This window comes from Neurospora tetraspora, assembly GCF_033439725.1.
Source record: "Neurospora tetraspora strain CBS 560.94 chromosome Unknown B0H65scaffold_7, whole genome shotgun sequence".
Taxonomy (NCBI): Eukaryota; Fungi; Ascomycota; class Sordariomycetes; order Sordariales; family Sordariaceae; genus Neurospora; species Neurospora tetraspora.
The window spans coordinates 1,269,548-1,290,246 of record NW_026944389.1 but is presented as its reverse complement, the minus strand read 5'-3'; the positions used below and the strand labels follow the sequence as shown (position 1 = coordinate 1,290,246).

Below are 20,699 nucleotides of genomic sequence, written 5' to 3'. Positions count from 1 at the left end.
TGGGATATAATTGATCTTCTTTTTGTTTTTCTCCTTTGCAACTGAAACGTGTGGGTTTTCGGAGTCAAGGAAGAGGGCGAATACTTAGTAGAGCTCACGTGCTGAGTCGCCTAAACCCGAGGTTATTGAATAGCCCCCTTGAGGTCCTGGAACATATGGATGGATACAGGTATGTATGTTCCTCTGCATATGTTAATTACTCCAAATGTTTTCTGGTTTGGTCAATGGCGAGTTGCTTCTGGGAGGAGTGGGAGTGATGTCGGAGAGAGGTAGAACAGAGGGTATGGGTCAAATACTTGAACAGCCTCTGGATCATTCCTTTGACATTTCTTGTCCTACTTTGTCGACCTACAAACTGAAGAGATCGGGTTACTTACTTGATAAGGTCTACATGTGCTCGTGGCTTTCGTTAACACAAACGATCAATATGATTATAGTGTCATTTGTACTCTTCCTAATCAGTCGAGATATCATAGAGGGGAAGAAGAGGTTTACGTCCTTTAACGGCAGGACCGACCAACGAGAGGCGGGTTGAGGTAGGCATGATCACCAGCCACCACTTACGATGGAAAGAACGGACAGGCGGACAGATGTGCTGTGTCCATACACAGTAGTTCCAACTGAAATGAACCAACTAACTTAACACATCGAGTTGCTGGAGCTCTCTATAGTTACAACGCGACATCATGGGTCTGTCCGTCCATAACTTCAAGGTAGAATCCTCTTAGTGGTGCATTGCGAATGAGTTTCGACTAATAGGCCGGAAACTGTCTGCACACAAACCCAGCTGAATCGGGAAAGACGTTGTCTCCTTTTCTCAATGCACAACATTCCAAGTCGAGGCAGTGGTGTCTCTATGAGTCTCTATATCAAAAGAGGGGATGAGTATTAACCAGCGGCTAGCTGAAAGACCACTTCGATAGACAATGACACTGTGTCGGTGAATTTTTACGAGACTGTATTTCGACTCAACAAACTCGTGTCGGAGTCGCTCGAGAGTTGTCTCTGAGGGGCCGGTGTATATATGTCTTCTGCCCGCCCCTAGCGCCCTCAGTTCGCTACACTGTGTTTAAGTTTATTGTGATGGATATGGAAATTCGGACATTTAGCCGGATCTGACGGTGATCGGTTCTCGACCTTTGGAATGAATGCGCTCAATGATAGTTACCTTAAATGGATTCCGTCCACGTTTATACAACTGAAAACGACGGTGTTTCGCCGTTGCTGAAGTGATCCCTGACTCATTAGATTGTTTGATGAAACGACAGCGATAACAGATAGGCCGAGGAACAAGTGCCCAAGGTTCATCCATAGATGCCATTGTTGAGACCCAGAAAGGTCAAACAAACTCCAGGTGCTAAACCGAAGGACGAAACGAGTCAACGACCCTGCTTAATATTGCGCCGATCTCTTCTAGGATGGGTCTTTGTTCATGTCCTGAGGAGTTGTTTGTGGATGCGACAGTCTTGCAGCGGATAGAGTCTGATACGCGGAAACCATGCCGGATGGACACTGCGGTATCGTTGGAGTCGTGGAAAATGGAAAGAAGCAAAGACTAAAAAGAGAGGCAGCCGATGAACAGTCTTGTAAAAGTTCAGTCTCGTATGGAAATGTTGCATTGGTACCTGGACAGTGAAGATCTTGACTTGTTGCATCGCGTTCTCAGTCAGATCTTCATGTACGGAATCGTCAAAGGGATCCAAATCCTCGTATTTCTCTCTGAAGCGTTCGAATGGAATGTGGTGGGACATGCTGACATGCTCAAATGGCCGCCAGTAGACACACACTGACACCCTTGACAGCGGCCAGTTGGCAGCGTGTGACATGACAACCTTTATCTGACCGGTGATTGGCCTGCTTGGATCTTGACTGGGTCGTCTGCTTGTTACAGGCTGATGCCAAAACCCTCCCTGGCTTCCACTTCCAATGCCTGACGACGGCAGGGCGGCAACCTTGCGGCGCGGCGGTCTTGGGTGAGGTCTTGGAGTGTCCATTCCAGGCCCATTCTTGAGCCGCTTTGCTGCCGTTTGGTGGATTATGTTATGTCAGGGGCAGCCAATAACTACTGGAGCGTGATGGAATCCCTTGATCAACAGAAGAACCCTTTTGAAGATGGACGACGGAGAAGTTAAGAAAAAGAAAGCGTTGAATATGGGGTGAAGATGTGGGAGCTAATTAAGGTAAAAGACCCTGAACTCCATTTGTGAACGGGAAGCAACGAGTTCCAAGTTCCATTCTTAGCACACTGCAGTCGCTGCAACGCGCACACACACTGCCAATCTGACAATCCGGCCCCACGGGCGGTCACAGATCCAACGGCATGTGGATGCGAGCAGGGGGAGGAACCACCACACGAGCCTCTTAGCGGCCCGAAGCCTCCCCATGATTGATGCACAAAGATGGGCAAAAGCAGTTATTGGCCCGTTCATCCCTCCTTCCAGAACCCGTCCATCCCCAATCGTTTGGCTGTCACTTGCCTGTTGCTTGCCTGTGCAGTGTCTGTCGCTGTCCATCATCCTTTTGACGATCTTCCGACACGCGTGCACAAGTGGCCGAATTGATATCATCATCCATCCCCATCAATCAATGACATGGGCCCGATCTGATGGACTCGACTTGGACGCTCGTTTATCATCCACCACCACCACCACCACCACCACCACCTTCGTTTTTCCCACTGTACCCAACCTTCGACCAAAGCAACAACCCTCAAGACCTTGCTACTAGAATACCCTCACTAATACCGGCTCTTGTCGCCCCTCTCGCTTACTGACTGGGCTCCCTCTCCTCCTATTCAGCACTGGCGGCAGAGTCCCGATCGGCCACGGATTTTCCAGAATCAATTTGTTAGCGCTGGGACTTGGCATCCACCATACGTCACATTCGTTCCAGATCGTGGTGGTCTTTTTCCCTATTGACCCTATTCTGTCCGAGTGCCCCGGCACGAGTTACACACGACGACAATCGTTCGGTTCCAATTGTTATGCGCACAGCATACGACGAAACTGTTCTCTTTGATCGCCGGCGCCAAAGAGAGTCCTGATCTCTTTGTTTGTGGTTGCGCGACACGCCTTTGAAATAGAGCCGGTCACGTTCGCCATCAACAGCACGCCTCCAACCGGCATTCGACGCCTACATACAACAAACATCTTTCTTTGGCGATAACTGCAGACGGGGAAGGGATTTTGAATCTATCGGTGTCTTTCGAATCCGCCGAACCAACTGAAAGTCGTGGAACAAAACCAGTTCATCCCAACTCGCGCTTTGTCGACCAGACGACTCACGGGCCTGCGCTAACACGGCTATCTCGACGAACTACAACCCACCCCCCCTCGATCGCTGTCGCTCTGATCACAACTTCTGCTCCGACTGCCCTGGTTGGGCTCGTTACTGGCAAACAACATGGTGGAAATGCTGGGCATGAAGGCCAACGTGCTCCAAAGCCGTGACCCTATTAGCGAATTCCTCCAACTCTTACAGGATCCCTTTGCCGCCCAGGTACGTGTCATGCCTCTATCCAGAAAATATGTAGTCATGTCATGCTCGTACCTACAGATTGCTGATGCAACTGCGCTCTCAGCTCTCTTCCAATTCCATCTACGCTGCCCTTGCTTCTTCCGTGAGCATCACCGCCGCCGTCGCCTTGGGTTTCTCCTTGGTTAGGCCACTCAACACTGTCGTATACGCACCCAAACTCAAACATGCCGACGAAAAGCACGCCCCGCCCCAGCTCGGGAAGGGCTTCTTCTCCTGGATCAAGCCGCTGTGGACGACCACGGAGCAGGATTTGGTGAGGCTGGTTGGCATGGACGCCACCATCTTCATGCGCTTCACCAGGATGTGTCGCAATATCTTCTTGTGCCTAGCCGTCCTGTGTTGTTGCATTCAAATTCCCATAAACTGGTATAAGAACGCTGCACCTCAGTCGCCTTGGCTGCAAAAGGTTACGCCCATGAACGTGTGGAACCAGTGGCAATGGGCCACAGTCGTCATGTCCTGGGTAACTACCCTGATTGTGTGCTTCTTTCTCTGGTGGAACTACAGCAAGGTTTGTCAGTTAAGGATCCAGTATCTCAAAAGCGAGGAGTACCAGCAGAGCCTCCACGCCCGTACGCTCATGGTATGTTACACCCGTCCCCCATCACATCGTTTCTCTGTCCTAACCAAACGACTACCAGTTGTACGACATCCCCAAAAATTTGACTTCAGATGAAGGTATCGCTCGAATCATTGACAGCGCAGCACCGAGCTCATCCTTCTCGAGGACTGCTGTCGCACGCGACGTCAAGATTTTGCCCACTTTGATCGAGGAGCACGGAAAGACCGTCCGGAAGCTGGAACAGGTGCTAGCCAAGTACCTCAAGGACCCCAAGAACCTCCCAGTTACTAGGCCAGTCTGCCGGCCCTCCAAGCAAGATCCTTCATTCTCAACCTATCCGAAGGACAAGAAACTGGATGCTATCGACTATCTCACGCAACGGATCAAGTTGCTGGAGCTCGAGATCAAGGAGGTTCGCCAACGGATAGACAAGAGAGGTTCCATGCCGTACGGCTTCGCGTCTTATTCTGATATAAGCGAAGCGCATGCAATTGCCTATCTCTGCCGAAGCAAAAAACCACTAGGCGCAAGAGTTACTCTCGCTCCCAAGCCTAACGACATCGTCTGGGAAAATATGCCACTCAGCTCGGCCTCTCGTTTTACGAGGACACTGTGGAACAACTTATGGATTACTGTTCTCACCGTGGTATGGGTTGCTCCCAACGCCATGATCGCCATCTTTTTGGTCAACCTGAGCAATCTCGCACGTGTTTGGCCCGACTTTCAGAAGTCTCTGGAAAAGAACAGAAACTTTTGGGCTATTGTACAGGGTATTGCTTCTCCAGCCTTGACTTCCTTGGTTTATATGGTTCTCCCCATCATTTTCCGGCGGCTATCTATGAAGGCCGGCGACATGACCAAGACCGGTCGAGAACGCCACGTTGTCGCCAAACTATACTCATTCTTCGTCTTTAACAATCTCTTTGTGTTCTCTCTGTTCAGCGCTCTTTGGTCTTTCGGGGCCACGGTGGTTAAGAACACTGCCACGGATCATGATGCGTGGCAAGCTATCCTTGATGCGGACTTTGGGACCACCGTCTTCGTCTCGCTTTGCTCCATTTCGCCCTTCTGGGTTGTTTGGCTCATTCAGCGTCAACTAGGTGCTGCCATCGATCTATCGCAGCTTTGGAAGTTGATTTACGGCTCTATTATGCGAAAGTTCACGAATCCGACTCCCAGAGAGCTGATCGAGCTCACGGCACCGCCGCCTTTCGATTACGCTAGCTACTATAATTATTTCCTCTTCTACGCCACTGCCGCCCTCTGTTACGCTCCCATCATGCCGCTTGTTCTCCCGGCGGCAGGCATGTACTTCGCCATTGACGTTGCGCTCAAAAAGTATTTGCTGATGTACGTCTTTGTCACGAAAACGGAGAGCGGAGGAATGTTCTGGCGCATATTGTTCAACCGCATCCTCTTTGGATTGATGCTATCTCACCTGGTCGTCTTCCTTGTAGTGTGGGTTAGAGGCTTTGGGTACAAAACTCAAGCGTACGCCGTCGTCCCGCTACCATTTCTGATGATCATCTTCAAGTTTGTCTGCTCATGGATGTACGATAATAAGCTCACGTACTACTCGACGCGCATCATCAAGCACGGCAACGGTGAGGAAGGTTTCGGCCTAAAAGAACAAGCCCCCAGAAACGATCGTCTTGCCTCGCGCTTCGGCCACCCTGCCCTATACAAGCCACTGATCACACCCATGGTACACGCCAAAGCTCAGAATATACTGGCAAGCGTTTACCAGGGCCGGCTATCCGATGGCCGTGATGCAGGCCCTGGCGACTCAATGTCTGTGAGCGGGTACAGCGACACTTTTGCCCTGGACAGTATGGCTTCTGGAAAGGTCGGGAAACTGTCGTCCACGGTGCCCGGGTTCGAGGTCGTCCCCGAGTCCCGACTGGACTTTGAGTTCTACAAGAATCGCGACGAATTTGCTGCGGACCATGGTGCTGGCGAGTTGTTTGGACATGCATCTGATATCGTCCGGCCAGACACACCAGGAACCATAGCTACGGGATCCGACAACAACTCTCGACCAGGTACACCAGTAGGGGGAATGGGCTTTGGCACCAACCGCAGACTCTTTTCGAACCAGTCCGATATGGCTAACACCGCTTATGGTGGCGGATACATGTCTCCGTCGCAACAATACTCGTATAACAACCAGGCGCCCTACTCACCACCCACGCTAGGTCCCGGCGAGGCGCCCGGTCGAGGCCGAAGCCCCCTGTATCACATGGGTGACAACGGCAACGATAGCTCGAGCAACCTCGTCTATAACGCGGCGGGCATGCCGACTTCAACACCAGCAGGTGTCGATGTCTCCGACGCTGGCCTCCACCGGGAACGGAGCTTCGATAGCTCCAGGCCGGGGTCTCGCAGTGCACTGGGCGGGTTTAGTATCCCCAACCCACGCGCGCCAGGCGTGCTGGGTACTTCCAGATATGGTTACGGCAACGTGCCGCAAACGGACGACGACATGATGCACACGCCGCTGAACGCGATGCAAAGCCCACATTTCCAGCCGAATCAGGGCCAGAACGACCCCATGCAGTATGACTATTTCAGGGGGAACAGGCGGCAGGGACCTGCGCCTGGTGCGCCGGGTAGGGGTGGAAATGGGAGCGTGAGCGGAAATAGCTTCTGGGGCGGGAACTAGAAGATCCGTGTTTCTGGAAGAGGGAGGTCGAGAAGGACGGTTGGTGAAGGCGTTGAGTCGTCTTCGTTGAATAAGGGGAGGAAGAGGGATATCCTCAAGTTTTGGATGCGGAGGAGGACTGCCGAGTTGGAGCATGAACGGCTGGCTTCCCCATCTCCCGGAAACGGGGATCATTGAAAGAGACTTAGGACGGGCAGTTTGCATTTATGGGCATTCTAGGTCCCTTAACAAGCATTGTTTCGGCGTTTTGATATGGGTATGTGAGAAACGATAGATCATGAGAATCAGAATCTGAAAATGCCCTGGAAGGGTTGTTGGGTTTTGGATAGCAAAAGCAAAGATGGGCTGGTGCCTCTATTATATGAACTCTCAGTTTGACATAGAGAGACCAGCAGCAGGCCCAAGAAGGCGTCAAGAAAACGTTTATATACATAATATGTTTTAATTAGACGCTTTACATCATACATTGCCGGGAATGAGCTACGGTACTTAGAACAAACCATTTATACTTGTATACTAATTCGTTGATGGACATTGAGTGTTCCCAAAGTTGTAACAGAGGAGGATCAATGCCACATCGAACAAATAACCACCTCGGTTGGCTAAGTATAAACGCTCGACACCAACACCAACACATCACACAACACATGTCACACCAATATCAAAAACACGCGAAATATACCCAAAACTGTACGTGCCATTCATATATATTCCCATTTGGTATCCCATCTTTTGTCGCTCCTCGCTGCATGCTCTAACTCATCAATAAAGGGAAGACTGCGTTCTGGAAGACACGCAAAAAACATCCCGTTAAACCCTTTTGCTCTGTAAAAACGCCGTTGTGTAACAACACTGCACTTTCCTTTCTGCTTCTCCATGTCCGTTCATCCGTCCATCTTATCCGTCCGTTCCTATTGTCTGTGCGGTTCGGTTCGGTCCGGTTCGGTTCGTGGTAATGAAGATAGATGGATTTTTATTCTTTACTTCTTGCCGGACTTCTTGATGCCCTGGGCACCGGTGTTGAGCGGGCCCTTGCCGCCGGCCTTGGCGGCGAGATCCTTGCGGGCCTTCTCCTCTGTTGTTGGGGGTGGAATATGTTAGCCTCGTGTTTTTGTTTGCTCGGGTGTTTGGGGTTTTGATGGTTGTGTAGGTGGTGGGAATAGAGTGGTTGTAGACTGAAAGTGATGGAAGTGTTTATGCGGTATGCTGGTGCAATGCAATGCGATGCTGTAGGGAGGGAGGGAGGGAGATGTGATGGGTGCGTTGCGTACCGGCCTTCTTCCTCTCGAGGAAAGCCTTGTCATCCTCATCGAGCTCCTTCTTGTCCTTCTTGGGAGCCTGTTCGTGAACCAGAGTCAGTCCTTCATTCTGCGTCGCCGGAGATCTGTGGTATTTCCGCCAAACTGGGCCGTGGCTAAGGAGAGTTTGGACACTCTGTGAAGGCTTCCCGCGACCTCCTATGGTGATGATTGTCCGCAAGAGCCGCCAGCAAGTGTTTAATCCCTCCAGTAGTCGCGGCTCAGTGATATCGAGTGTCGTCCGCTCTTGTCCATAGTTCGTTGTCTTAAATCGTTACACGAAAGAACGCACCTTGAGGGGCTTGGCCTTGCCACCTAGAGAGGAAATAATGTCAGCATGAGGCTGTCACCAGATTTTCGTTGATCACCAGAGTAAGCGCCGTCGCACAGCACAGCGAGCGATGACCAATAAGCGACAAGGGAGAAAACATACCAGCTCTGTCAGCGCCACCCATTTTGTCGGTTTACGGTTGGTATAGAGAGTAAGAAAAGAGGAAGAAGGTGCTGTTTATTGGTGGGACGTTGAAGTCTTTGCGACAACAAAAAGAGAGAAGAATTGACGATTTGGGGAAATGGTTTCAGGCGAGAAAGACAAAGTGCCCCACCGATCAACAGGTGAAAGCGGCCGCCGATAAGAAGGCTAGAACGGCAAAGGCACCCTTGCGACTGGGCGGTGGCGCGGCTGAACTTCGGCCGCGCTTGGCCGCTAACAGCTAAGCACTGCAGTGAATAGGGTCAGCTGTTAGTGCAGCATGCTGTAAGGCTTTGCGTAACCCCTGAAGCGCGACTGACTTCAGTGCATTTGGATTGCAACTCGTTCCGTCATTATCGTCCATTGCCAGATGATCCCAAAGTCTCCATCCAGCACCGTCTTCGGCCTTCAGTGGCCACTCCAACCAAGTCTCCTACAACACACTTTCCAACTCCATCTTCAACGCTACCACTTTCGGTGACGAAGTTGAAAAGCTAAACTGGTCGGGCTCTGCTCTCCGTCTCACGAAATCACTGCTTATCGATCAAGAAGCTGACACTTTCTCCCATCTGCCCATTCCCCCAAAACAGCCAGCAGCGAAATCGCTTCTTGTTCAGTTCTCTCGGTTCTTCAAAGCTGGCACAACCAGACGGGCTATTTTTGCGTTAGTTCTCTAAAGTCGGACGTTCACATTCAAGCGGTCGGTTTGCACACAATGGCATTTCCCGATGGTGGCTTGGATTATGGGGAAATCGCAGAGGCAACTCCCCTGCCTCACTCTAAGTTGAACGGTGATATTGACCGGACCGGCAGACCAAGAGCCAGACTCGAGCGCACTCCCGAACCCTCCAAGCTCCCTGACCATCGTCAGTCACCAAGAGTCGCCTCCTTCAGTCGTCACAGCAGGTCGCCACGCTCTCCTCCTCCTCCCCGTTCGCCCAGGGGCTTCAAGCGTCCGCGCGATGATGATCGCCATGACCGAGACCGAGACCGGGACCGGGACCGCCGCGATCCCCGACAATTCCGCGTTCACCACGACGATGATAGGGGTAGTAGCCGGTACCGCGACCTAGACCGTCCGCCCTCGCGCGGCTCGACAACTTATAATGACGACTGGTCATCTTCGGCCCGTAGCCGGTACGCCTCAGCCAGGGACGCCCCTCCTCCCTCTCGTCCGGCCGCCGACCGTGTAGATGACCGTGGCCGTGGCCGCGAGCCACTAGACTACGACCGCGAGCGCGACTACGACTCATACTCCACCAAGAGGCCTCGCAATAACCGAAACAGAGGACGGCGTGATAATAGGGGCCGCGTCGTTACCTTTCAACCAGAAGGAACCTACCAAGATGGCAAGGATGACAGGCGTGGACAAGAAATGTCTAAAGGAAATGCTCACACGGCGGCTTCTTATTCTACCAAGGAAAATGCTAAATCTGGTCAGGGTGTCCCGGTTGAACGAGGCGTCAAGGAACTTGCTATCTCACAGGACGGGTAGGTTATTCTGTTGTCATTTTCATTACTAGTCGAATACCTTGCTAATATTACATACAGTCAACATCAACAGGAGGCATCTAAAGAGCCCGAACCCGACATGGACTGGGACCCGTCTGAGGCAATGGACGAGGAAGCCCGTGTCCAAGCCGAGATCGAGCGACGGAGACGCGCTAGACAGGCTGCTCTTCAGCGTGGTCTGGGTGCGGCAAGCCCCAGTGTCCAGTCATTACAAGGTGATAAGCCATCGCCCACCCCCTCGTCGAGCCGCTTCAATACTCCAGCTCCCCAGAAGACAGAGCCCAGCAGTCCCAAGTCGAGTAAGTCTCCAAGTCCTTCTTTTACCTGTCTACTCCAGCCGCTAACCATCTTTAGCAAATGCTACCACGTCGCCTATCCAGTCACCCGCCCAGGTGCCAGACGCCATGTCCCCTTCTTCATTCAACTTCTTCCTGGCTGAGCAAGATCTTGCGAGAGCCAACGGAAACGATAAAGTGGAAGTTGATGGCCCCTCTGCCGCTGATTATGATCCTACCGCTGATATGAAGGAAGACGAGCGTCGTGACGAGCTGCGCCACGGACATGTTGGTTTGCATGGAGAAGCTAAACATCCTGCTCTGGCAGATGCTGCCAAAGAGCAAAATGATGAGAAGCAGCCTGAGAAGGGCGGAGACGACGACGACGAGTTTGATATGTTCGCAGACGATTTCGACGAAGAGAAGCTTCTGGCTCCTGCAGTTTCGAAGAAAGCTGGAAACGATGGCCAGGCTAATGGCGGCGGCGGTAAGCTTGAAGGTGACGACAAAGACGGTTACTACAAGATTAGGCCCGGCGAGCTGTTGGACGGACGATACCAGCTGTCGACGGCTCTCGGTCGTGGTATGTTCTCGGGAGTCGCCCGCGCTTTGGACCTCACGACGCAGCAGACTGTCGCCATCAAGATCATGCGTAACAACGACGCTTTGCGGAAGGGCGGTTTTACCGAAATTGCCATTCTACAGAAGCTGAATGAAGCTGATCCTGAGGACAAGAAGCATATCGTCAGGTTTGAGCGATCCTTCGAGTACAAGAGCCATCTGTGCATGGTATTTGAAAATCTAAGCATGAACCTCCGCGAGGTGCTAAAGAAGTTCGGAAACAACGTTGGCATCAACTTGCGTGCCACACGCGTCTACGCTTACCAGATCTTCCTTGCCCTTGCGCATATGCGCAACTGCAGCATCATTCATGCTGATTTGAAGCCTGACAATATCCTGGTAGGTCCTCTCGAACACACTGCGATGAAGAGACAGGATGCTAACTTCTGATGTAGGTAAATGAGGCACGCAATCTCTTGAAGATCTGTGACTTGGGTACGGCGATCGACCGGTCTGACGCGGCCACGGCTTCGACGGAGGTGACACCGTATCTCGTCAGTCGATTCTACCGCGCGCCAGAGGTCATCCTAGGCATACCATATGACTACTCGGTAGACATGTGGTCCATTGGCTGCACCTTATATGAGCTGTACACGGGCAAGATTCTATTTACGGGCGACAGCAACAACCAGATGTTGAAGACCATCATGGAGATTCGCGGCAAACTGAACGCCAAGTTGTACCGCCGTGGTGACTTATGGGGCATGCACTGGGACGACATGGGCAACTTCCTCAGTGTTGAGCGGGACAAGGTCCTTGGAAAGGTACGTTGTTTTCTTTCCTTTTTGTCTGTTTTCATTTTCCTGAGCGCTTCCGTCCTGCATCTGCACGGGGCACGGAGGCAATCACATTGCAACCAACCCATGAGATGATATTCCCCGACCGTCACCATCCGAGTTCACCATGTTCGCTTCTGTTTATGGAGGAGGGTGGTACGGAAGATGGTAATGGGTGACCGGAGATGCCCCTGGCATCAGGTCGGACCTTTCTGGCCGCCTCTGCCGCGCTTCTTTTTTTGGTCTGGACGCGGAGGTCGGTTGATTGGGACGGCGCTTGTGTGCGGCCCGGCATGATGTCTCCCATCCCCATCTGCGGTGTTGTCTGAGTATCACCTCATCCTCTCCCTCTCTTGTTGGTTCGGTCTTCCGGCATCATGAGGATCTGATGTGAGAGGATGATGAGGCTAGGCGGCTTGCATCCTAGATCCGATGTGGACATCCCGCGTGGTTGGTTTGCTCAGCAATCTTCCGACGTGCATGAGAGAAGGGATGGACAGAGAGGATTTGATGACATCCCCAGTGGGCGTCGTGCTGTGCCTCGTCTTCACATTGACCGCTTGGCAATGTAACTCCACCCGCATACCCCCGGGGCATCGTGGCGCTTCTTCCCCTATCCCAACTGGAGAGCATGCAGTCCTTCCCGTTGTCGTTGTTTCTTGTGACGGCGGCACGCGGGAAACGACTGCTACGCTTTGCTTCTTCGATACGCTTTCTTCACACCTCCACTCCGTGACCACACATCCCCCCTTTTCACTTCCTTTCTTCTTCCAACAATATTTGCCAAATATACCTACCCGAATCGAGCATCAAACTAACTTTATTGCTCCTTCCTGCTACAGACCACGGTCAAGACCCTGGCCACCGTTAAGCCGACCCGCGATCTGCGGGCCCGTCTCCTGGCCGCCTCCAGCGGCATGAGCGATGCGGAAACCAAGGAGCTCAACCACTTTATTGACCTCCTGGAACGCTGTTTGGCGCTCAATCCGGACAAGAGGATCACGCCATTGGAGGCCCTCAAGCATCCCTTCTTCGGCCAGGCGGTGGCGGCGACGGCAGCGGGTCCGTCGGCTTCAAGTCACTTCTCACATGGCCACGCTCATGCGCATGCGCAGCGCACGGCGGGTCATGCCAGAGCTTAGATGGGCATATTTTGAGGCAGACGTGTGGCTGGCCGTGAATGGTATATCGGTATACTATATTATCAAGGTATCATTTTTGTATATGACTAGGCATATGCTGTTAGGCAAGGCTGAGCATAGGTATGATGCTTTCGTGAGCGACAAGTACGATAGGGACTTCCATAGAGCGGTTGTACACACACAGTGAAGTGAGGTGAGATAAAACACATACAAGAAGGAGGCGAACGGCGTTAATTAATCGCTTAACTGCATTCATTACTACTTTTTTCATGCATCCTCTTCCGCACATCCATTCAAGCTGAATCTTCCATACAGCCCAACAGCATGGTCGTTGTCTGTTGGCTCTCCCTTTCTCTTCCCACTAAAAGATACTTTGTGTGTTGTGCTATACTGTGCTATGCTTTACCGTCATCTCGTTGCGTATCCCGTCCACACATTTGATATTTCCAAATTCCCCTTGCCGCTTCCCGTCCCAACTAGCAGCAGCAGCAGCAGCAGCATCTCGCTCGCCTCGCCGGGAAGCCGCATGGAGCGTATCCCGATGGACGTCACATCACATCACACATTCACTCGGTTTTTTCCAACTTGTGTTGTTAGTGCCTGTATTTGGATCCGCAGGGAGCCGAGAGGGAGCGGGTATAAAAAATGACAGGTCAACAAAATAACATATAGTCGGGCTAATATTTCCAACATTGCTTGGTTTCATATCACAGGAGATTCGGACCAACACCAACAAGTCCGAATGATGAGAACAAGCAAGCACAGCAGGGATAGAGAGGCGTGAAGGACGAAGGAGTGAGTGAAGTGCAGCAGTGGTGGACATTCTGCCTTGGTGATAGTGTGTGGTGTTGGTTGACTGAACAGGTACCTATGTTATACCAACTCTGCTTTCTGCCTTGGGGTACGTGTATCTGTGCTGATATTATGCTGAATATGTCCGTTGGTAACTTTAACATTCCTGATGGAAATTAACGCCCTGGAAGGAAGAGGAGGGAGGGGAGTCGTTCTATGAAGGCCGTCTACAGGTCCCTTTGAATTTGAGTTTGAGGAGCCTCAAGGGCCGTCAAGTGTCTTGTACATGGTAGTGTATGACGAAACGGTGTAGATACTTGTATCCATCTTGATGCATTTGTTGGTGCTATCCGATTTCTTCGTTCTGAGTGGGATTGATTTCAGGTTGGAAATACGTAAGATACCACATGGTGAAAGCGGGACTGGAATAGCAAAATGGACGAGGGAATGAATGTTATGAAGACCGGACTCGGACTGGACGCTCTTTATTTGCTCTTTCTGGCGGAGACATGAAGTCATACGTAAGTCTCGGTCTGATCTTGCAAGCACTGGTGACAATTCTTCGAATTATGGAAGGCGCGAACTGCGCAACAAAATATCATCACCCGTGATAAAATGTTCAAGGAAAGTGCCCCTCACATCAAGGGTCCATCAAGAAAAATCTCTTCAAGTCACTTACAGTCTCACCCCACGCCGTTCCTTCCTTCTTTCCATGCATATTTCTACGTTTCCGGACCTGTTGGAAACATAGCGGGAAGCCGCCAATCTCTCGCCAGGGCACAATCTGAATCTGATACAATCTCACTCTCACCCGCCTCCATATTGGACCTTGTCCTGAAAATGAGGCTTCACTACCACCCTCGGAGTTTGGCTTGCTGGCTTGAAACTTGCACACAGAAAAAGTGATCAATCACAACCCGAAAGTGTGTATTGTAATTCTTCCCGCGTCGCCTCCTCGCGCCTCAGTCACTTACTCACTCAGTCAAGTCATTCAGCCTGGTAGGCCGCGCGCGTGCGTCCCGGCTACCGGACCGGCAGCCAGCCGCTTTGCTATGTCTCTCTCTGTCTCTCATGTGGTGTAGCAAGGTGCAGTGTAGTTACCCGCCTCAGACATCTCGGACGGCCGGGGCGTGCCACTTGCTCACTTCTAGTTGCTCTTACTTGCTTACCTTGACTTCAATCAGGACCCGTGTTTAAGGTAGGTAGTGTTCACTTACCCGCTTCAGTGTTCACTCACTCACTCACTGGCTCACTTGCTCTGTGGTAAAAGTAAAACATTGCTCCTTCCATCTACCGACCGACCGCACTGACACCGTACCGTAGCACATCGCAATCTATTCTCCGTAGCACCTGTGCGCTTTTGGGATACTCCAAGTAATGCTCTACTAACTATTCTGGCGCTTCCTGTTTCGGACCTCGGTGTGTCTCTGCCGGTTCGGTTCGGTGCGTTTGGATTCAGTTTGTGGTGACTGGTGAAGCAGTGGATGTGGAGGTTCTGTTTTATGTATCGAAGGATGTAGGTCTCGAAAGTTTGTCCATCTATCGTCAAACAGAAAGGAGCGCGAAGACCTTCTCTCGGTGTCTCTTGTTGTATAGGGTATGTGGTTTGGGTTTAGTCCAGGTTTTGGTTCGGGAGCAGTGACCATGTTTGACGCTGTGTTGGTCTTAGTAATTGAGGTTGGTGACAAGTAGGTCGATATGCGTTCGGGGTTTATTGCCTGGAATAGACATCCGGTGGTCTAATCCTCTTTGCCTTGAGGGATGTCGTGCTTGGTTGGCAACCTTTCACTATAGGATGCAGCGAGTGGCTAGGCGAATTCAAGAGCAAGGAGTTACGGGATAGTGTGAGCCCCCCGCCATATCAAGTGTCACGGTAGATCCTCATCACCACCCCAGCATATCCAACTCTGAAAGATCGAGTGGTGCACAAAGCTGGCTCATCACCATCCGATCAAGCGGAAAGTTGCCTGGTGGGAAAAGGGGCCTGTAGTCACAGCAATGGACATAACCTGGGCGCACTTGACCGTCTGGTAACGGGCCTCTTTCTTCCAGTCCTGGGCCCATTTGTGTTTCCAGTGCACAGCAGCATACTACGGGAAAGTAAATCCGCCTTACCATTGCTGGCTGTGTGATACTTGTACGATTATGCTGTCCGGATGGAACATCCTATACAGCCGGATTGTGGTGTTTCTGTCAACACACAGCCAGTCAATGGCGTTGGTGTCTATTCTTTGACGTTGGACTGACCATGTACCAGGACGTTGATGATGAGAGTTGCCTTCGTTTTTCCACGCACCTGACGTTGGCTGGTTGGGATTGACGAACCAACCACTGGCCATGTCTTTTTACATGCCCGCCACCAACATCATCAGCCGCGGGAGATCTCCCGTTGTGGTGTTGTGGTGATCAACCGCTCATCCGCCTGCTTGTCCGTTATTGGTTGGCCGTACACTGAAACAACTTCTTCGATAATCGTCTGTTCCGTGTAAACTCCGAATTGCAGACAACTGTGCCGTTGGTGAAATGCTCATCAGCAGTGAAGTGAGATCAGATGTGGCGTGCACGAGTGAGGCGGCGATTCGTGTGCTCTGGCCTCAATTGCAATGCCCCCGTAATGAGAAGAAGTGACAGAATTCATTCTGTAAGCCGTAACCCTTGAGTGAGCAAAACCTAGCCATAAGACAGTCATTGCTCGGTCGTGTTACATCCTGCGATAGACGACAGACGGAGCTGGAGATCTATAAGATGAGGCGCCGCCATACGGCTTCTATAGCCAGACTATTTAATCTATGTTAATGAACGCTGAAATGAGTACCAACGGTAAACGTGGTTATGGGGCGTGTTTCAAGTGTCCAAGGCCGGTGGCGAGGCCCCGGAATACTGTTTACCAGTGAAACTGACCCCTTCTTGCGGAGAACGAGTCCTCCATTAGAGGTGGTATTTCCATGAGGCTAAATCAATATGGGTCAAACAGTAATTCTTGCTGCGTTGATTAAGTTGCGGCTAAGTGTTTATTAACAGGTCATAAACCGGAGGCTCCTGTTCGACAGGTGGCACGGACAACTCCAGAGGCTTGAATGGCTTGGCCCTTTTCACGAGGGCTATCATCACAGGGTTATGTGACTGGAGATCATCCATTCTAGGAGCACGGAGGTTCGGAACATGCAATGACTTCCCTACAAGCCAGTTATGAAGAGCAACGTAATGGCAACTGTGGCAAAGACTCGTTGCTCACAATATGCGACGGATGTCAGTAATCTAGCTCAACATAACACTGAGAAGGTCACTCAGCCACTGAGCCAGACAGCGTCCAGTGTCTAACCTATAGAGAACCATGGTTTTGTCTCATCCTGAGTCGGACCCGACCGATAAGTGAGTGTTACTGTTGCCGTCCATTCTTCCCCGCAGGGAGCAAAAACGTAGAGCATGCGTACGCATCCTGTTTTCCCGCCGGCTCACAAGTACAGAGCCCGCCTCTATACGGGGCATACTGCGGCGTACAGACCCACGGCTTTAGGTCAGTCGGCTGGTAAGGCGGATGACAGGCCCGACGAAGCTGAGAATTTCGCGGACACAACGTCGTCCAGTTCCCGGGAAATACCTGTGCGCAGGCAGTCAGTGTTGTACATCTGGCGAAAACCCAGTCAGGTAGGGCAAATAGCCAAGTAGTGCAAATGTAGTGCGTGGATGTGTATGTGTGACACATCGGGACGCCCTTGGAGATAGGGTGCCGCTAAGGAGGCTATGATGGCAGATCAATGACTGCATAGGCCGCTATTTCGCTCGGGACGCCATTCAGGTCGACGCCTGCCAGCGGGAACTGCTGATATTGAGCGCAAGGGAGGTAGGTGTAAGTAAGTATGCGATTTCGGATTCGTATGTTTTGTTGAGTCGATTGTCCGCCCTGCCTTCAAGTGCTGCTACTGCTGCTGGAAGTATCACCCCGGGACGGCGGGTAGCTTGTGAGCGGGTAGCTACATAATGGGTGTCGCCGTACAAGGGTTATTCTGATATTCCTTCAGCCGTGCGTTGAGATCACAGAAGTAGGAGGGTGCTGTCTGTGGAAAGGATATGTTCAACTTGGAATTGTCAAGCTGGGTATAGACTAGAGGTACCCAAAATGTCAGTAGGTCCAAATCGAGTTTTCATTTCCCTTTCTTGCGCATTCAGATCTTCTCCCCGAGCGTGGACAGCAAGTTGGGCTCATCCGGCTTGATATGCTTGATCAAGAAGTCAATATCTTGTCTTTGCTACGGGTGGTGGCCCCTTTCTGGTTGATGTTTTCATGACAGGCCTGGATCAATAAACTGACAACTGCTAGCAACTTTGCTCCCCATTTACCGAAGGCCACAGCATCGAAATTAGTGAAGAAGACCATTCGCTGTCTCGACTCTGAAGACCGTCCACCCGATCTCGCAAGTCTCACCGTGAAGTTGGTTGGTTCATGTGTCCAGTTTCTTCGACCCTCGAGCGGAGTGTCGCGTATCACGACAGGATCTTGCGGCGGCCTCAACTGTTCCACCGCGTTTCTATGTGCTCCCTCCTGTCTGCCGTGCATGCTGCTGTTGGTTCGGAGCCAATTCTTGGCAGGGATCGGTCATGTTGAGTTGACGCTGCCCTTTCCGACTGTGCCACGAGCTAAAATGTGCGATTGCTGTCGTCGTAGGGCACAGATACACGCCGATATGAGGCCTTTGTAGGTGTGTGCGTAGCGCAACAGGCCTGATGAAGAAGCAGGGCCACCGAGATTGGGATTGAGCTAAAGGTGAGTTCGTGATCGATGAGTGATGAAATCGAGATGTGATGACCAGGTTAGTTCAACGCCTGGCATCACTGGATGGAGCGCCTTACTTGAACCTTCAAACAGGAAGAGCCGCCCCTATCAACGGCACCAACGAAGTCGTACAATTGCGATGCACTTCAGTAGGATGTCACCACCGGGGTTCCAACGTATTATTCCGTTGTTTTGTGAGGCGACCACGAGCGTTACCGGGTTTCGGTGGAGATTGACCTTCTTTTGAGTCCAATTGCGGACAGGTCGGTGTGAATATCCGTATACAGAAGTTCTTCAGAGTTCGCCCTGCCTTTTTTTCAGTCATCTGCACCGTTGTGACAGAGCCCAGATATTCATTTCGCATCGTACAGTGTTCCTAGCTGATTGACTTCTCTTCGCTGCATTTCTTTGAAAGTACTGCTCATGCCATTTTTAGTATCATATTGAAGATATAATGGGAGCACCATTGTGGATATATTGCTGCCAATTGCTGATACTGACTTAGGACTGTTGTGAAATGACGAGCTGCTTGTTATTGGAAACTTGTGTACATCGGAGGTGGCCGGGTCCAAGAAGCAAAAGAAATACCAGGGCACTTATTAAGGCTTTGACGTGCTCAACGCGTGGTCCTGCCGAATATTTGGTTCTCATATGAGTTGACCAGAAGAGACGTACCACAATGCCTCAGACTTAATGATGGCAGCGCTCCTAGCTAGGTGAAAAGAGAATTGTTCAGGTGTTCTTGTTGGTACGAAGTAATTTCCTGTCAGCCTGCGTACTTACGCATTTTGGATGGAAAAATATGAGGTGAAGGATACACGACGAGTTAGTTCTCACGCCCCAAGTCGAAGAAGGGACGAGTGAGCCAGATCATGGTAGGCGGCGATCATTGTTTCGCATTGGCCCTCGCTGAGATGGCATTCCGAACTCCGCGAAATGCGGCTATGCTGATTTGCATGTCCTGGAAGTCACGGGGTTGTACATGCCGTGTTTGACAACTAGTATCGTGATGTTGGCGAGAGCGCTTGCCCATCCACTAGTGGCTCGTCCAACCCTATATCAAATCCAATGCTGCGGTTGGCTATTGAAATATGAGCACACAGCCAACCCATTCCCAAGGCCGAGCCACTTGGATGGTTGGGCTACCTAGAAGGAGGGAGTAGTGGAAGCTTTGCATTTCCACGGAGCCCTCCTTCCACCAGCCTGAACACGTGCGTACACAGACATGCTGGATGATGTGAGAGACATATGCCGCGCCCTCTACACTGAATCCATCTAGACCCCACCCATTCATGCCTGACATAACGCCTGACGGGGTTCGATTGGGTTTGATGAAGCTTGTTCCGTTTCTTTGAAGACAGCATGACCATTCATGGACCATAGCTGATAGAGCCTTGCTATGATACGGGGAGGCCCTACATGGAAGCGAGAAGAGCATAAGATGACAATCACGGTGGCTCCGGTCGGCGTAGCTGGAAGTTGGTCATGGCTGGCTTAGACGGGAATCCGGAATCGTTTCTTCCGTTTGGAGGCTTTGGTTGGAAGCTGGCACGATTAGCCCAAATTATTTTCTGATCACCGCCATGCAGAGTCAGTGGATGGTCACAGATCGGCCGTTACCGATGACGTGCGGCTGTAGTTCCCCTCCAAGGGAGCAACTTGTGAGTGGTTGCAAATGATGTAAATGTCCAGGATGGTAATTTGCCCCGCCTTGTCTGTTCCTAACGACGGTGACGAGCTTCCATCGAGATCGACGACCGCGGTGCGTCAACAAAAGTGTTCTTGGGGATGATAGGCGCCTGGATATCTTGAGGTAGAATTCGTTGGTGTTCGCGGATCCTTCGGCCAGGGTTCTCGAAGCAAGCGTACTTATGGCGAGATTGATGTCTGACTCAGCAGCCCATGGACTCGCCGGCATGATGTTGTGAGCCGTGATTGACGGGCGTTATGCGGGGACTAGTTGATGTGCTCGGCTGTAGTATGGGCGGGGAAGATCTTCATAAAGCCATGCTCGTCGCCGTGCCCGTCGTCATCGTGGGCCGCTCAGACCAGGCTGTCTTGGCCCGAGATTCAAAACGGGACCCGGCCTTCTGGAACATGCCGCCGGAGTGGTTCTGGGACCGTCTCAAGCTGCCACAGTTAGCGCCGTCACAGCGCCGCCACCCGTGGGACCGTGGGCGTGGGCGTGGTTATGGCCGTCGAAGAAAAGGAAGAAGGGGTGGCCTCGGCTGACGAGAAGGTTGTTGGTCCACCAATTGTTGTGCCGTCAGTGTGAT

At 51.6% G+C, this 20,699-nt stretch overlaps 5 protein-coding genes across 5 annotated transcripts; 3 read left to right on the top strand and 2 right to left on the bottom strand.

The window, feature by feature from the left end:
- The first annotated feature begins 3,065 nt into the window (after nucleotides 1-3,065).
- B0H65DRAFT_286351 (uncharacterized protein) lies at nucleotides 3,066-7,025 on the top strand. Its single transcript, XM_062822949.1, has 3 exons — nucleotides 3,066-3,498; nucleotides 3,581-4,120; nucleotides 4,179-7,025. Exons 1-3 carry the CDS (start codon nucleotides 3,403-3,405, stop codon nucleotides 6,759-6,761), a joined length of 3,219 nt encoding a protein of 1,072 aa, XP_062678340.1. The 5' UTR covers nucleotides 3,066-3,402; the 3' UTR covers nucleotides 6,762-7,025.
- A 237-nt stretch (nucleotides 7,026-7,262) lies between these two features.
- Nucleotides 7,263-8,666, bottom strand: B0H65DRAFT_475033 (translation machinery associated TMA7). The gene is made up of 4 exons (XM_062827282.1): nucleotides 8,493-8,666; nucleotides 8,352-8,374; nucleotides 8,033-8,099; nucleotides 7,263-7,836 (listed from the first exon to the last, which is right to left on the bottom strand). Exons 1-4 carry the CDS (start codon nucleotides 8,512-8,514, stop codon nucleotides 7,742-7,744), a joined length of 207 nt encoding a protein of 68 aa, XP_062678339.1. The 5' UTR covers nucleotides 8,515-8,666; the 3' UTR covers nucleotides 7,263-7,741.
- Nucleotides 8,667-8,812: 146 nt separating this feature from the next.
- On the top strand, nucleotides 8,813-13,120 carry B0H65DRAFT_475022 (kinase-like domain-containing protein). Its single transcript, XM_062827281.1, has 5 exons — nucleotides 8,813-10,022; nucleotides 10,083-10,342; nucleotides 10,398-11,278; nucleotides 11,335-11,703; nucleotides 12,558-13,120. Exons 1-5 carry the CDS (start codon nucleotides 9,247-9,249, stop codon nucleotides 12,855-12,857), a joined length of 2,586 nt encoding a protein of 861 aa, XP_062678338.1. The 5' UTR covers nucleotides 8,813-9,246; the 3' UTR covers nucleotides 12,858-13,120.
- A 4,695-nt stretch (nucleotides 13,121-17,815) lies between these two features.
- Nucleotides 17,816-18,207, bottom strand: B0H65DRAFT_432480 (uncharacterized protein; the record flags this gene model as incomplete). The annotated part of the gene is made up of 2 exons (XM_062825008.1): nucleotides 17,816-17,889; nucleotides 17,991-18,207. 2 exons carry the CDS (start codon nucleotides 18,205-18,207, stop codon nucleotides 17,816-17,818), a joined length of 291 nt encoding a protein of 96 aa, XP_062678337.1.
- A 2,223-nt stretch (nucleotides 18,208-20,430) lies between these two features.
- B0H65DRAFT_551729 (uncharacterized protein) lies at nucleotides 20,431-20,698 on the top strand (the record flags this gene model as incomplete). Its single annotated transcript, XM_062829839.1, has 2 exons — nucleotides 20,431-20,534; nucleotides 20,578-20,698. 2 exons carry the CDS (start codon nucleotides 20,431-20,433, stop codon nucleotides 20,696-20,698), a joined length of 225 nt encoding a protein of 74 aa, XP_062678336.1.
- Nucleotide 20,699: the final 1 nt, after the last annotated feature.

Excerpts from the sequence above, each read along its gene's own strand:
- B0H65DRAFT_286351 (XM_062822949.1), top strand. The coding sequence starts at position 3,403 with ATGGTGGAAATGCTGGGCATGAAGGCCAACGTGCTCCAAAGCCGTGAC. Across the intron at positions 3,499-3,580 it reads AGGATCCCTTTGCCGCCCAG|CTCTCTTCCAATTCCATCTA; the intron begins GTACGTGTCATG and ends CTGCGCTCTCAG. Across the intron at positions 4,121-4,178 it reads TCCACGCCCGTACGCTCATG|TTGTACGACATCCCCAAAAA; the intron begins GTATGTTACACC and ends AACGACTACCAG.
- B0H65DRAFT_475022 (XM_062827281.1), top strand. The coding sequence starts at position 9,247 with ATGGCATTTCCCGATGGTGGCTTGGATTATGGGGAAATCGCAGAGGCA. Across the intron at positions 10,343-10,397 it reads GCCCAGCAGTCCCAAGTCGA|CAAATGCTACCACGTCGCCT; the intron begins GTAAGTCTCCAA and ends AACCATCTTTAG. Across the intron at positions 11,704-12,557 it reads GGGACAAGGTCCTTGGAAAG|ACCACGGTCAAGACCCTGGC; the intron begins GTACGTTGTTTT and ends TTCCTGCTACAG.
- B0H65DRAFT_475033 (XM_062827282.1), bottom strand. The coding sequence starts at position 8,514 with ATGGGTGGCGCTGACAGAGCTG. Across the intron at positions 8,100-8,351 it reads GCAAGGCCAAGCCCCTCAAG|GCTCCCAAGAAGGACAAGAA; the intron begins GTGCGTTCTTTC and ends GTTCACGAACAG. Across the intron at positions 7,837-8,032 it reads CCTCGAGAGGAAGAAGGCCG|AGGAGAAGGCCCGCAAGGAT; the intron begins GTACGCAACGCA and ends CCCCAACAACAG.